Source organism: Monomorium pharaonis, chromosome 4, assembly GCF_013373865.1.
Source record: "Monomorium pharaonis isolate MP-MQ-018 chromosome 4, ASM1337386v2, whole genome shotgun sequence".
NCBI classification, from domain to species: Eukaryota; Metazoa; Arthropoda; class Insecta; order Hymenoptera; family Formicidae; genus Monomorium; species Monomorium pharaonis.
The window spans coordinates 19,163,012-19,179,179 of record NC_050470.1 but is presented as its reverse complement, the minus strand read 5'-3'; the positions used below and the strand labels follow the sequence as shown (position 1 = coordinate 19,179,179).

Below are 16,168 nucleotides of genomic sequence, written 5' to 3'. Positions count from 1 at the left end.
GAGACGAGAGAGAGAGAGAGAGACATTCAAACGTACGCACGCATAAGAAACTGAGATATTATAAATTGCTTTCTTATAAACAAAATTATATATCAACACCATAGACTTTATAGATATGTACTGGCAATACCAAGCGAAACCGTGTCCATACTTCTCTCTCTAAAGAGTCCGGAAATATGTTTCGCGCATGCTTGTACATATTATACATTGAAATCCAATGATTGGATACGTTTTGGTCACGTGTTTTAACTTATGTGTGTATATATATGTATATACATATGTATGCATGTGTGCTGACATGCGCGATAGTTATTTCCGGTAACTTTAGAGAAAGAAGTACTAAAAAGTCTGTTTCTCTCTCGCACCTCTTCTGGACACTGTTTTCTATACACAAACTGTAGACAATTAGTCCATATCTATAAGGTCTATGACTAACACACATACACACACACGCAAACACGCAAGCAAGCACGCACGCATACATTCAGATGCACGCACAAAAGAAAAAGAAAGAGAGCTGGCAAATTATTCGGTTTAACGGCGCCAAATTTTTGTAACAAAATTTGTATTAAAATATTTATTTGTAATATTTGAACAAATAATTATTTGTAAAAATGGATGTTTTAGTTCGTATAAACATCCATTTTCATAGTTGGCGCATTTCCTTCATATCATAATTTTTGTAGAGAAAATGAACTTTTTGTTCTTTTTGGGGGAAAAGACAATTTTATTAAAATTTCCTTTGTAGTGCACATTTGTAATGCCAAATAAAAATTATTTTGTATAAAAATATATTTTTGAGAGCGTTTCATGCGCGCGTATACTTGGCGCTTTTTTATACCTTTTTTAAAAAAAGTGATTTTGTTAAGATTTCGCTCATTTTGTAGTACCAAATATTTCATTTCTTTTTATAATATATATGAAGGTCTTTAAGACAATTTTAAAGTCTATATCTAATTAAAGATTGAGACTCAGATTTAATTAAAATAACGAAACAAAGTTATATTGATTTTATTCTTTATCTGTAATATTCACATGTTTATTTCATTGATTATCAATTATTTTTATAAATAATGCGATGCGTATAAGGTCTAATACACATATATAAACGGAGCATAAACTTACAAACTATATTATTCGGAGTATATCTGTTTTTCACATGCTTTCACATTAAAAAAGATACTCTGCAATAGTATATAGTCAGTATGTCTAAATATTTTTATCCGCTTGTATATATATAACTTTGTTTCTTTTTGTTGCGACAATACGAAAATTAACATTTTCTCAAGTTTATTTTATTGCTTATAATATTAGATTTTTAACAAACTAAATTACGCGACAAAAAGTTTAATATTCTCTCACATACTCAAGCAAATAGAAATGTCTAGACATATTAACTGCACTATTTCAGATTGATATTTCTTTTTTCACATGCTTCCACATTGAAATAAATAACGTATCCGAATTAGTACAGTTAGTATGTCTATCATTTCTATCCGCCTGCGTATATGTATTAAAATTATGTATATTATCTTTCTCTTCCATATTGAAAATGTCTACTTATATGCGTATCATTGTTTTTTTTTTTTTTTTTTTTGTTGCGACACGCGGAATATACGACCTAACATTCTCACATTTTAATTATAAATAACCTAATAAACGTTTCTTTTAAGCATCAAATAATGCGATGCAATTGAAGTCTAATATTCTGTCACATAAAAATTGCCCAGACATATTAGTTGTACTGTCTCATATATCCAAACATAAGCATAGTAAAACCTTAAAGACACACATGCACGCACGCACGCACGCACAGACATTTGGCGTTTTTTCTTTATCTTTTTTTAAAGAAAGGTAATTCTGTGCAGATATTATATAGTTTGTTAGGCAACTTAAATCTATAAAACTATGATTAACTTACTACAACATATTTAAACATTGATTAATTAAATTTTAATTAATTAATCCGAAGACATCTAATAATACTAGTGCTTATTCCAAAGTCGTATCTTCAACCGTTCTCGAGATATACATGATACAAGCTTTAATTATTTATTCAATTAATTAATTAATTAATTACTTCGAAGACATCTGACAATATTAGTGCTTATCTCAAGTTCGTATCCCCAATCGTTCTCGAGATTTGCATGCTTTGAAATTTAATTAATTAATTAATAATTAATTAAATTTTAATTAAGTAATTAATCCGAAGACATCTAATAATACTAGTGCTAATTCCAAGTTCGTATCTTTAACCGTTCACGAAATACACATGCTACCAGGTTTAATTAATTAATTAATTAATTATAAATAAACATAAAGTCTCTAAAGTATTCCGATAATACCACTGCTTATCCCAAGTTCGCATCTCCAACCGTTCTCGAGATTTGTATGTTTTAAAATTTAATTAAATAATTAATAATTAATTAAATTTTAATTAATAAATTAATCCGAAAACATCTAATAATACTAGTGCTTATCCCAAGTTTGTATCTCCAACCGTTCTCGAGATATACATAATACAAGATTTAATTAATTAATTAACTAATTAAACCTTGTATTATGTATATCTTTAATTAATTAATTAATTAATTAATCAATTAATTCGAAGACATCTGATAATACTTATCCCAAGTTTGTATCTCCAACAGTTCTCGAGATATACACGTTACACGGTTTAATTAATTAATTAATTAATTAATTAATTCGAAGACCTCTGATAATCCTAGTGCTTATCTTAAGATCATATCTCTAACCGTTCTCGAGATATACATGGTACAAGGTTTAAACATCTGTTCATACAGCCATCTAATGGCAAAAAAAGTAAAAGTACAAATCCCCACCACTTAGCTGGGCGACGACGATGACAATAATAACGACTACGACGTTTTTTAATCAAATTTACTCTTGGGCAAAAAATTTTAATCGCTATATCTCCGCTCGCAAGTCACGTAGTGGAAAATTAAAAAAACTTTTATTGTATAAATTGGGTACAAACTATCTATTAACCTTATTGAAAAATCCATCGGTTCAGTCATTACTAAGATCTGATAATTACGGTCTTCTCGCAAACGACGTCTCGCGTAAAAGAAGCACGGTGGTGCCTCGCTTCGCGTACACTTGGCGCGAGGCACTACCGTGCCTCTTGATAATAGCAAAGTATTTTGAGAAACATAGCATTATGTGGGAAAAGCTCGCTGATTTTTGTACGGCTGGCGCTGCAGGTATGTTAAGATCACGCTCCGGTTTAGCAACATTAATAAAACAGAAAAATCTCTCAACAATAACTATTCATTGTCATCATACATCGTCAGGCGTTAGCTTTCAAGACTCTTCCTAAAAGCCTTGTTAGTACAATGGAAATGGCCGTCAATGTTATCAAAAGCAGCGCCTTAAATACACGCCTTTTTAAAAAACTGTGCACTGAAATACACTCCGATCATGAAACTCTTCTTTTCCACACTGAAGTTCGTTGGCTATCGAAAGGCAATATGCTGGAAAGGTTATTTGAACTGAGAAAAGAGGTTGAACTATTTCTAGTCAATAAAAAAATTAAATATTTACTAGAGCAGCTTTCTAATTCAAAAAGTCAGATATGTTTAGCTTATCTGGTGGATATTTTCACACATTTGAATAAACTGAACTTGCAGTTGCAAAGTTCTGGAAATATAAACTTAGCAGGTGTAGAAAATATCTTTATGTTTGAAGATAAACTTCATGCCTTTAATTGCAAACTTCAATTATGGATAGGTAAAGTTGGCGAAAACAATTATTCTGCGTTTGTGACATTAAAAGCACTGGTCGATGATAATAAAGATAACATGATCATCGCGGATATACAAGACGACATCAAAAGTCATCTACAAATGCTGGTCGATGAATTCCACTGTTACTTCCCGGAATATAACCAGACCGAATCGAAAGATATCCAAAAGCTAATTCGCAATCCTTTTGGTATTGCTGTTGAAGAGATTGCAGAAGAAATCCAGGAAGAGCTTATTAAACTCCAAAATAGCACTGTAAGGATGCGTTTAAATCAGTTTCTCTTGAAGAGTTCTGGTGTAAAAAAGCAATTTCATATCTTACAATTCGAAGATTCGCCTTACGATATCTTATGCTCTTCTCCACAACTTATCTATGCGAACAAGAGTTTTCGACCTTGCTTATCATTAAGAACAAGACCAGAAATCGATTAGAATCAAGTGATGATATTCATGTAGCTCTGAGCAACAGTATTAGCTCCAAAGTTGCCCAACTTATAAAAAGGATGTAAGCTCAAAAATCACACTGATTCAATTAAAAATTCTTTATTATAAAAATATATTATTTTAAGTTTAATGTTAACTAACAATTATGATTAAAAAATTTATTTTCAAATTGTTGGAATGTTTTAAACATTGGGGGTCCCTGCACCGAACATAAAAGTCCTAATGGTCCCTGATCAAAGAAAGGTTGGGAACCACTGCTCTAAAGCAATGCTTAAATCGGAAAAAAAAACAAAGCAAATGAGAAACAAAACATATCTCACAAAACAAGGCATGACACCGGCAAAGAAAAAAGCGATTTCGGTGGACGAGAACGTTAAAATTTCATTTGTTTTCAGCTTTCTTACTACCATTTGTTTTATTTTTGTTTCCATTCTTTTTAATTTTCTCATTTCCTTGTTTTGTAAATCATGTTTTGTTTTTTAGTTGCTTTATTTATTGTACAGACGCATTGTCTTAGAAATACAATAAATTTAAACTGTCTTAGAAACAATAAATTTGTTTACAATTTTTTTTTGTTTTGCTTTAACAATGTTTTACTGTCCCACACACAACATAAAAAATAAAAAATATGGAGATGTGACAGAGTACACGGAAAAATAATGTGTTTTTCAGGGCAAACAAAAAGGGCAATCAGGAACAAAAAGAACGCAGACAAAGTCAGCTAAAAGAGACATGAAAGCAAAGAAAAATGCACATAAAGAAAATCTAGGGAGAAAAGGAAACCTAACACAAAAAGGGGATAAAAACAAGATAGCTGAAGAGAGAATAAGGATTTTTTTGGTCTCAAATGCAAGTCGTGCCCTGAAGCAATTACTTGTAGCCTGGCGCAACTGCAACTTGCAGTCCGATTAAAGAAGTAGCAGGTAGAAATTAAAAAGGATGGATTTTGTGCGTGGTCAGGGAGGAAAACCAGAGAATCCTATGGGTGCGGTTCGGTCTACTTCCGAATTTTCCGAACGCATGGAAGCACCTGCGGGGGCTGATTAGTGTTAAGGGTGGTTGTTCAACTCACTCTCGCGGAGTGGTAGAAGTCATAGAAAGATTGAACCTTCGACATTTAACGGATTTAACAGTCGAGCAGTGCTAAAGAGTTGTTCTCGGATAGGTGGACGCGATGCAAAACGCTGTCTCCATTGTTAAAACGAAGGGGTTGCGAATCAGGATTGAAAAGGAAGGGGGGTGTCAGGCCGCACCAGAGGCATTCTAAGGGACACTTGCAGAACCTGCTTAGCCCATTTCGGAATTTTTCCGATCTGTTTTTCAGATTGCTCTATACCTTTCAAACTGCAACCTTGTAACTTTTGTTTGACAGGAAGTTGCTTCGAGGGACATAACTTCGAAACTACTGGATCCACAGCGGGGAGACTTTGCAGGAGTCAAGTCGACACTTCGGGCTACATCATATAAAAAAATTCAGATTTTTTCTCAACTTTTACGAACTTGGCGCTATTTTAAACTTTTATTCCATTAATTTTGTCCAGTAGTTTATAATATTAAAATCTCATAATAATTTCTTTAAAGATTTTCAATAAGATATTGAAAAGTGACTCTTTGTATATAATAAATAAATAATGAAAATCATTGTAATAATTACCATAATAAAGATTAAATATATTTAAGTGTAAAATAAAAATTCTTATCATAATTAAAGATAAAACTTTCATTTAGCTTTGAACAATATAATGCTTTTCATTATAATTTATTCATATCTGAATACCAATGTCTTAATCTGATAAAAAAATACTACAGTTGTACAGTTTAAAAAATTTCAAGTTGGAAAGTAGAGCTCCGTTTCGGGGAGAGCAAGCTCACTCAGAATTTTTACATGATGTTTACGAATCGGAGACAATGTCCAGGGGAGGATTACGCAACGTTTGTAATCGCTTGGAATAAAGCTTGGTTTTAAAGTTCTTAAGTGTCTTTCATTTCCGCGGCGCGCACGTTACAATATAAAGCCAATTTAAAAGTGTCGTAAAAAAAAATATTTCTTTTGTATGCATATGATAGTTATACTTAACATTCGTCGTGTTTTGCATGTCACAAGTTACAACACCAGGATACAGTCTAATAATTATGAATAAATACGCACAAAAAAATTGGGTTGTCATTTCTCACTTGTAATATCAATATGGCTGTGGCAAAGATCCAAGAGCTTTAAGCTTCGTTTGCTTTGGCGCTCACAACGCTGTGAATATCATTTCATAAGTGTTATTTATCAAATGCTAGCGATACCAACACTACAAGTGTTGAAGAAACAAACCATATATTTCTTCACTTTGCCTCAATCCCTTTATAACCCAAGAAGGATGACAATAATAATGTTTCTTAAATATAAATTACCAAATAATACTTTGCACCGTAACAACTCTATTGATAAAACACATACAAAATAAATATAAACACTTTTCTTATACAGATCAAGTTATTGATTAAGCCTACTCAGGACTTGATCAGTTTAGTCATTATTAAGATCCGATAATTTAAGTCTCTCAAAACGGCATTTCAAATAAAAATAATCGCTGTGCGTACACTTGGCGCACACTACCGTGCCTCTTGATAAAAGATGTAGACTAGAGATTTGTTTGAAAAATTCCCTGGGTTGGCAATAAGGACACCCGCGCAATAAAAATTTATCATTGCTCAAGATAAATTTTTATTATAAAAAATTTAAGATTTAATTGAATTACTATTAAAAGTATCTAGCACAAAGAGACAAGCGCAACTTAGATTTATCCACAAAGTTGTTTCAAAAATAGCAAAAAACGCATTTTTGGGGGCAATTTTAATCTCAATTTTTTGATGTAATATAAAAATTTCGCTTCCGCTTTCGACATTAGCTACCAAAAATCTATAAGAAATGACATATTTCATTTATATTGGACGTTTAATATCAATCTGAGTTATCACGAAAATATTCTTCGTTAAAAATAACTGTTATTTCAAAGACAAAAAATAAATAGTAATAACAGTACAATTAATATTTTTTACATAAATCATCTCAAATAAAGAACCTAACGAAATAAGCATGTAAAATCTGCCCGCAAATATTGGGTTCAAATTCATCCCATAAGTTCACATCAATGTGATATAAAATTTCCCTAAATAACTCGATGTCTTCATTGTTTTAGTAGGTATAAAGGAGGAAAGAATAATATAAAAAGTCTATTTTTCGAAAATAACACGACCGATTTTCATGAAAAAAATATGTTATGAATATTAATGAGGCAATTTTCTTAAAAAATTGTAAAAATTTGACAAAAAATATAGATTAAAAAATGTTTTTTAATCTTTAAAAATTTTTGGGGATGTTACATTTTTTATTCATACCAGCCATATTTAACATAAATATTCCTAAAATATCCTCTGTAAAATATATTTTTGCTCAATTTTTTCAAATGGTACAACGTAACAAAAAAAAATCAAAATCGCTCTGGTGACGCTGCACCGCTGGTGAACTACTTCGGACTTCTATGAACTTGGCACACCATATTGAAAAAACCAAAAGTTTCTTTAGAGTTCTAGTATTCTGTTGTAAGCCGATTTACAACTAATACATTATTATAATTATAGCCATAATTACTATTGTGAAACGCGTCATCTTTCGAAAGACGTTGCAAAAAGCACCTCTTTCGAAAGACACACAGGAATTCGCCGCGCTCACGGAAGTCCCTAACAACTTTCGTAAGCTTACAACATCACGATACGGAACCGCTCAGAAGCAGTTCCGTTTTGCCCTAGAAATAAGGCCCTACGCAACACAATTAAACTGCAAGGCTATCGCGTTTTAATCGCTTAGCCTCGCGGAAGCTACCGACACCCGGTCACTGGCCCCCAAAATTGCGCCAGAAACCATCGTATATAGGCGCGACCACGCCGTGACCGAGCGGAGAGTAATTTAACAACGTCCGAGCTACGTCGGTTTACTACGAGCTTTATCGCGAGTGACACCTGATACCGATACGCGCAACAGCTGAGTGTAAGCCTGATCACAAGACAAGAATACAAGTTCATCAGATAAACAAGTGAGAGTGTTTTCCTTTTATTAATAACCACGAGCCAAACCTTCACCCTTCGGGTCCTAACTCCTAAGGCAGGACGAATCCCAAACTACACTTCTCGCAAAAATTAAAGGAACAAAAAAATTTTCTAAATTTTTTGCCAATTTTCAACAGGCTGTATTTTAGTGAAAAATGGTCGTACAGGAAATAAAAAAACATAGCTTTTGAAGCTTGAAGACTCTAGTTTTAGAATTTTTTGGTTAAAAATTTTTCTGAGCACCGGTAGCCATGCAATTCTTGGATAAAGCACGAAGAAAAAATTTTCAAAATTTTTTACATTTTTTTTCGCTCTACGGGCATGAAAAAAATTTTTCGAGCTAAACCAATGCATAGGTCGCATAGCCTGTTCATTCAGCTTCAATTTGCTTTTTTCGGAAGTCAGATACGACTATTTGTCTTCGAGATATCGAATTTTGAATGCAAAAGGACCCTTTTTCACTCAACTGCCGATATCTCTGAAACTACTGGTCGCCTAGCGAGCTGACGAGCGGTTTCGTTTTCTGCAGAAAATTTCCTACAAAATCTGTCATGGTTGATTGAAAAAAAAATTTTGTCCCACCTGAAACGGTAACGTGAAAAAAGAGCAAAAAAATGCCATTTTCCCCTTTTTTGGTAAATCGACTGTGTCTTCGACAATATTGGGGCAAAAGCTTAGGTTAGAAGAAAATTTTACAGTCTAATGTACCCCAAAGACCCCCCCAAAATTTTTAGATGTGAAAAAGGGTCCTTTTGCATTCAAAATTCGATATCTCGAAGACAAATAGTCGTATCTGACTTCCGAAAAAAGCAAATTGAAGCTAAATGAACAGGCTATGCGACCTATGCATTGGTTTAGCTCGAAAAATTTTTTTCATGCCCGTAGAGCGAAAAAAAAATGTAAAAAATTTTGAAAATTTTTTCTTCGTGCTTTATCCAAGAATTGCATGGCTACCGGTGCTCAGAAAAATTTTTAACCAAAAAATTCTAAAACTAGAGTCTTCAAGCTTCAAAAGCTATGTTTTTTTATTTCCTGTACGACCATTTTTCACTAAAATACAGCCTGTTGAAAATTAGCAAAAAATTTAGAAAATTTTTTTGTTCCTTTAATTTTTGCGAGAAGTGTATTTTCGGGAACAACTCCCGTTCCGAGCAAACGCTCACAACAATTTTTCCAAATAGTTCTAGAGTTCACTGTAAAAGTTTTCAAAAGTTCTGTTAATTAAATATAAAAAAATTAAATTTAAAAATATGGTGCGCTAAGTTCACGTAGCGCACCAAATCGTAAAAATCAATTATTTTTTAGAAGTTCAAGTTTTACAATAGTTGTATAGTTTTTGATAATTTATATCAATAGTCCTATCAAGTTAAATTTTAAAAAAATTAAAAAGCTGAGGTAACCTCCTATGACACTTCAAATTAAAAAAAAAGAACTTTTATTGTATTTTTCTATAGTTTTCAAAAAGTTCTAGGCTGTAGTTCCAAAAACGAACAATGTCCGATTTAGTTCAAATTTTGGAAATAGATTTCTTTTAGCAAAAAAAAAACATATGCAAGAAGGATTTTTGGCGACTTAAAAAAATTTTTTTTAATGTCGGTAAGTAGGAAATCCATAATTTGTAGGCAAAAATTTAAATGTGTGTGTGTTTGTGTGTGACCACAGCGAAGAAATGTCTTTGTTTACATTTTTTATGGAAAGTATTTTATGTAAAGAGTAAATGTTAATACCGTTACCCTACATTGTATTGGAAAACACATGTGAAGTTTAGTTTGGGACGGGGTGGTCCCCCTTGCACCCCCCCCCGTGTGTGTGTGCGTGCGTGCGTGTGTGTGTGTGAGTGTGCAAAGCATTCTCTGCACGACATGGGTTTGCAACTTTATAAACGGAAAAAACTATAATTTTTATGGTTTTTTTCATGATTTCTGTCATTTTCATGGTTTATGCATATATAGATATGTGTATCGTAACGGTGTTAACACTTACTCATTTCACAAGTACACCCATAAAAAATGTAAACAAAGACAATTCTTCGCTGTGGTCACACACAAACACACACACACACACATTTAAATTTTTGCCTACAAATTATTCCCTACTTACTAACATTTAAAAAAAATTTTCGAGTCGCCAAAAATCCTTCTTGAATGTTTTTTTTTTCGCTAAAAGAAACCTATTTCCAAAATTTGAACTAAATCGGACATTGTTTGTTTTCGGAACTGTCGCCAAGTTTTATAGTCCCTGACTATTTGGATACACTTTGCAAAGAGTTCCGTCAATTATTTAATTTTCATTACTTACATAAGTTATTATTATACATATGGTATGCTGAAAGTATCTGTCACTTTTTTGACAATTCTCGACAGTTCTCGCATGATTCTAACTATTTCGATGCATTTTGCAAAGAGTATCAAAAGAATAATGTGTTATATTATAGCGAGCAAATTTTTTGGTATTTTTCGATAATTCTAACTTGTTTAAAAATAATAAATTAATGGAATTTTTTGCAAAATGCACCAAAATAATTAGAACTACATGAGAACTGTCAGAAACTGTTGAAAAAGTAATAGAAACCGTGAGCACATCTTACGCCTCGTAGATGGTGTGCCAGTGGCTGGCTAGTTTAAATATAATTAATTAATTAACAAAACTCTGCAAAATTCATCGAAATAGTTGTAGAACTATACGAGAACTGTCAAGAATTGTCAAAAAAGTGATAAGAACTGTCAGCACATCATACGTTTCATAAATGGTGCGCCAATAGCGGCTTAAATAACTAATTAAAATTAATTAATTAACGGAACTTTTTGAAAAATGCGTTAAAATAGTCAGGGACTATAGAACTCTTTAAAAACTAAAAAACTACAATAAAAGTTTATTTTTTTAAAACTTAAAGTGCCACGGGAGATTAGCACCTCAGATTTTTTTAATTACACAGCCACACAAAAAAAGTGATCTAGCCAGTATACCAGACCTATGTATTCCTATGGATTTTGGCCTGCTGAATCTAAATGTCAGAATTGATAGATTGGTCCGCTGTTTCGAGAAAAACATCAGCGAAAGTATTTGTTTTGTGGATTTTCGAACTTTCTGAGGTTTTCTCGAAACAGCGAACCAATCTATACCAATTCTAGATAGCAGCTTTCATAACAATCGGAACATTTTTTATTTAATTATTTTGGGTCCGCCATTTTGAATTTTGGAGTTTTGACTTTGGATTTGTAATCAGCGACCCCGAAAAAAACCCCTAGATACCAGCTTTCATAATTAAAAAATTTTGATTATTTTGGATCCGCCATTTTAGGTCCGCCATTTTAAATTTTGGAGTTTGGACCTTAAATTCATATTCGGCGACACAAAAAATCTTTGGATATCAATTTTCATGCAAATCGATCCAACCAATTAAAAAATAAACGATGTGCGCCATATGGCGTCAATGCCGACAAAGTGGTTAACGAATAATACTGGGACTGTCCCGATTGCGCACATAAGCGATTGGATACAGTAGTATTTCCCGATTGGACACAGACCCGATTGCACACGGACTCGATTGCGCACCGACTCGATTGCACACGACCCGTTTGCACACAGACCCGATTGTACACAAACCCGATTGCACACAATACGATTCCACATTGCAGATAGTACATGGGTTAGCGACTTGGACGAGATGGGTGCGGGAGGAAAAAAACAAAACCTCCCTTGCACCCCCCCCCCGTGTGTGTGTGTGTGTGTGTGTGTGTGTGTGTGTGTGTGTGTGTGTGTGTGTGTGTGTGTGTGTGTGTGTGTGTGTGTGTGTGTGTGTGTGTGTGTGTGTGTGTGTGTGTGTGTGTGTGTGTGTGTGTGTGTGTGTGTGTGTGTGTGTGTGTGTGTGTGTGTGTGTGTGTGTGTGTGTGTGTGTGTGTGTGTGTGTGTGTGTGTGCGCGTGCGTGCGTGCGTGTGCGCGCGCACACAAAGCATTTTCTGCACCACATGGGTTTGCGACTATAAAATATGTATAAAAAATAAAATATTTATAATAAATATTTTGTACGTATTTTTATGTCTCAGTTTGCCAGGTATAAAAAAATTATAACAAATATTTATGAAAATATTAAAAATAAATATTTATGCTATTATAATCCAAAAATATAAAAAATATTACAAGTTTATGTAGCATAAATATTTTTCAGTACATTTTAAAAATATATTTTATATATTGTTAATAATAATTTTTGTATTATTTTTCTAAATGGTTTATGAAAAATAATTATATAACTTTTAAAAAATATTTTTTACAAATAAATTAATAAAATATTTATAAAGATTTATGCTAAATTTTCTGTGGTATCGAGATTGTTTTTGCATTATTCTGCAATGCGGAATCGTATCGTGTGCAAATGAGTCGGTGCGCAATCGGGTCCGTGCGCAATCGGGTTCGTGTGCAAATGGGTCGGTGCGCAATCGGGTCCGTGTGCAATCGGGTCCGTGTCCAATCGGAACTGTGTCCGATCGGGACGGTGTGCAATCGGGACTGTGTCCAATCAAGTCCGTACCCAATCGGGTCTGTGTCCAATCGAGTCCGTGTCCAAACAGGACTGTGTCCAATCGGGAAATACTACTGTGTCCAATCGCTTATATGCGCAATCGGGCCTCACTCAACAATACTAGAACTCTAAAGAAATTTTTGAATTTTTAAATATGGTGTGCGAAGTTGACGGAAGTCTAAAATAGTGTGAATCAAAAACATAACTTCCCAAAAATTTTTTAATCCCTATTTTTTTGTGAAAAAAATTTTTTTTTTAATTCTTATTAATATTCATAACTTTTTTTTTTAGCAAAATTGGTCGAGCCATTTTTAAAAAAATTGACTTATTATTTTTCTTTCCTCCTCCATATCTTCTAAAACAATAAAAATGTCAAGTTATTATTTAGGGAAATTTTACATGTCACATTGATAAAAACTTATGACATAAATTTGAACCCAATATCTGCGAAAGCAAATTTTACATGCTTATTCCGCTAGGCCCTTTCTCAAATAAATTCCTTAAATAAATAAAACCTAAAAAATAAATTGATTTGCAGAAAAGTCTCAAAATACATGCCTCATAAGATTTTCAAGTTTGGTCTGCCTATTCTTTTCAATCTGCTTAATGGCTTGATTTGTATCCCAACCGGTTGCCTGCAGCGCGGCTAATATTTCTTCTTGTGACGCGTCTGTTGCCTCTTTCTGCACCTTCATAACTTTGCTTGCTCTAAACTCGTCATTTAATGACATCACCAATTGTTGAGAGGCTGCGGTAAGCGGTGGATTAATGCCGACTGAATACTGATTGACTTGTAACAGATTCACCTTGGCAGCAGCAAAGTCATTTAGTGTTACTAATGCATTTCTAGTCGACGTAGAAGTTTCACCTTGCAATATATTGGAGGATCCATTCAGATTACACTTAGTTGTAGGATTCTGTACATAATCATTTTGACCAGATTTAAATGGACTCCGGATTATAGAAGGAAGTGTAGAGTTATAAATTGGCGGCTGCTTCAAATAAGGACTAAAGTCGTAAGCGTGTCCTTGAACAGACTGATTCTTGTCACAAACACTCTTCTGTTGCTGTCTTGGTTGGTTGTCTCGGTTGCCAACAGTTTCTTGAGCATAATTTTGACTGAGCTCACTGCTCAGATTATTAGAATAATAATTTCGGAGAATGTTCTGCCGAACAGTTTTGTTGTAAAGTGTATTAAAGTCATTTTGGGACAGCTGCTCCAAATTTGGAACCTGTAAAATAACAAGAGTTATAAGATTTATCAATTATTAAACATTAGTTTTAAGCATAACGTTAGAAATAAAGAATAGTGTTGCAAAAATATATTTTGCAGTACCCAAGGAAGATAAAATAAACATAAAAAAAATTTTTTATTAAAAATTGCATAACGTTTTGACTTAAATTTCACTTAAATTTCCTTATCAAGTACGACACAATATTGAATATTCAAGAAATTTCGATATGAAAGCACTGATTCGTAAGTCCATGCCTACGAAAGAACCTCCCACCAATCAATATGGATTTTGGTCCCGGTCAAATTGTCTAAAATTTTAGTATGTTGTATTGTTTGACCTCCCGATCAAAAATCTCAATCAACTCTCAAAACCTAGGTCTAAAAAATCAATAGTTTTGAGTTGTAGAGCTCGGAAATCTCGTATTAGCCATTATTGCATTGAGAGTCAAGATACAGTCATTCTTAAACTTTTCTGAGAAAAAAATAAGTTTGGGGGTGGGTTGTTGGATTATACTTATATGCACACACACACACACACACACGCACGCACGCACGCACGCACGCACACACACATATGTTGTAAGTGACACACGCACAACGATAAAAGGTGTCAGTAACACGCTGACGTAGGTCGGTCAGCTGCATCGGGCGCATTGCACCGCGCAATCCGCCCGAAAATTATCGCAATGTCCTTAGACAGCACTTGCTATCTAAACAAAAGATTGAACGTGTTAACGTAATCTCTTCTCTTTACAACAAAATAACCAAAATTATTGAGTATATAAGGCACCAAAAGAAAGCGAAGGACGGGTCAATCCGAGTTTGGAACACAACACTCTGCTTTACGGGACCGTAAATTGTAAATCTCTAGATGCGACACACTGCCTTGCGCGATCTAACCAAACATCGTATCACTGTAAACGGAAAAAAAAACTATTTATTACAAATACACGGTGTGAGTAACTTCATCCCTTCGCCGGATCGTTGACAATGATCTCTACAGTACTCCAGCAAAGACGGGGTACAATATATATGTATGCATAAATCCAAGTAGTGATACCTTTAATTCTCTTCAAAAAATTCATCACAAAATCTATCACAAAATTGTGTTATTCAACTTAAGTAATATGTGCTTTAAATAAAAATGTTTCTTCTTTATAAAATTATAAAATTAATGATAAAAAAATGCGCCAATAAGAATAAATATTTATTCTTATTGGCGCATTTTTTTATCATTAATTTACTAAACTAGACAATTTTTTATTAATACTTTTAACATTAAAATGTGTAAGATCGGAAATGCGTAGTACATCTCAGGTCAACTCTCACATGCAAGATCACGCCTGCAAGATACGTCAGAATAAGTTTAGGTCCCCGTTCAATAAGGTGGAGCAATGCATGTCCGAGCAAATTAAAAGATTAGTGAGTACGATCAGTAAAACGAATTATCAGTAAAACAAAACAACTTTAGCAACCTCTTAAACTCTCTTTCTCTCTTTCCGCTTCTTCTTTCTGCAAAAGGCACTGTTTCTTCTTCTAATTTCTTGTCTTCCGTAATCTCTTTCTATCTCTCTCTTTTCCTATCTCTCAATCTATTTATCTACCTATTTCTTTTCTTTCATTCTTTTTTCTTTCTAAAAGATTAAAAAATTTTAAACATATAATTATTGTATAATATATTTTATGTACTATTTTAGAGTAAAACTTTTAATTCAATTATAAATTATATTATATTTGTGTGTGTGTGTGTGTGTGTGTGTGTTGTGCGTGTGCGTCTGCGCGTGTGCGTCTGCGCGTGTGCGTGTGTCTGTGCGCGTGCGTGTCTGTGTCTGTGCGTCTGCGTGTGCGTGCGCGCGCGCGCGCGCGCGCGCGCGCGTGTGTGTGTGTGTGTGTGTGTGTGTGTGTGTGTGTTGTTCCCTATTCCTCTCTCCCTCTCTATTTATCTATCTATTTATCTATCTCTTTTTTTTATTTTACGTTATGTATTATTTAGAATAAAATTTTTAACAAAATAATAAATTATATAATATTGTAATGTTATTTCCTACAAATTCAATCTAAGTGATATATATATATATATATATATATATATATATATATAACTTTGG

General features: G+C 33.5%; 1 protein-coding gene across 4 annotated transcripts in view; it reads right to left on the bottom strand.

Moving 5' to 3' along the window:
* LOC105832564 overlaps positions 1–16,168 on the bottom strand; it is a 99,409-nt gene that overhangs the window by 21,721 nt on the left and 61,520 nt on the right. For 3 of the 4 annotated variants that reach the window (XM_036285277.1, XM_012673654.3, XM_028194796.2), the window contains one exon: positions 13,385–14,058. In XM_036285277.1, coding sequence (XP_036141170.1) covers positions 13,385–14,058 — 674 coding nt within the window. Of the gene's footprint in view, positions 1–13,116; positions 14,059–16,168 lie in introns of those variants that run through there. The other variant, XM_028194795.2, reaches the window with a different exon arrangement.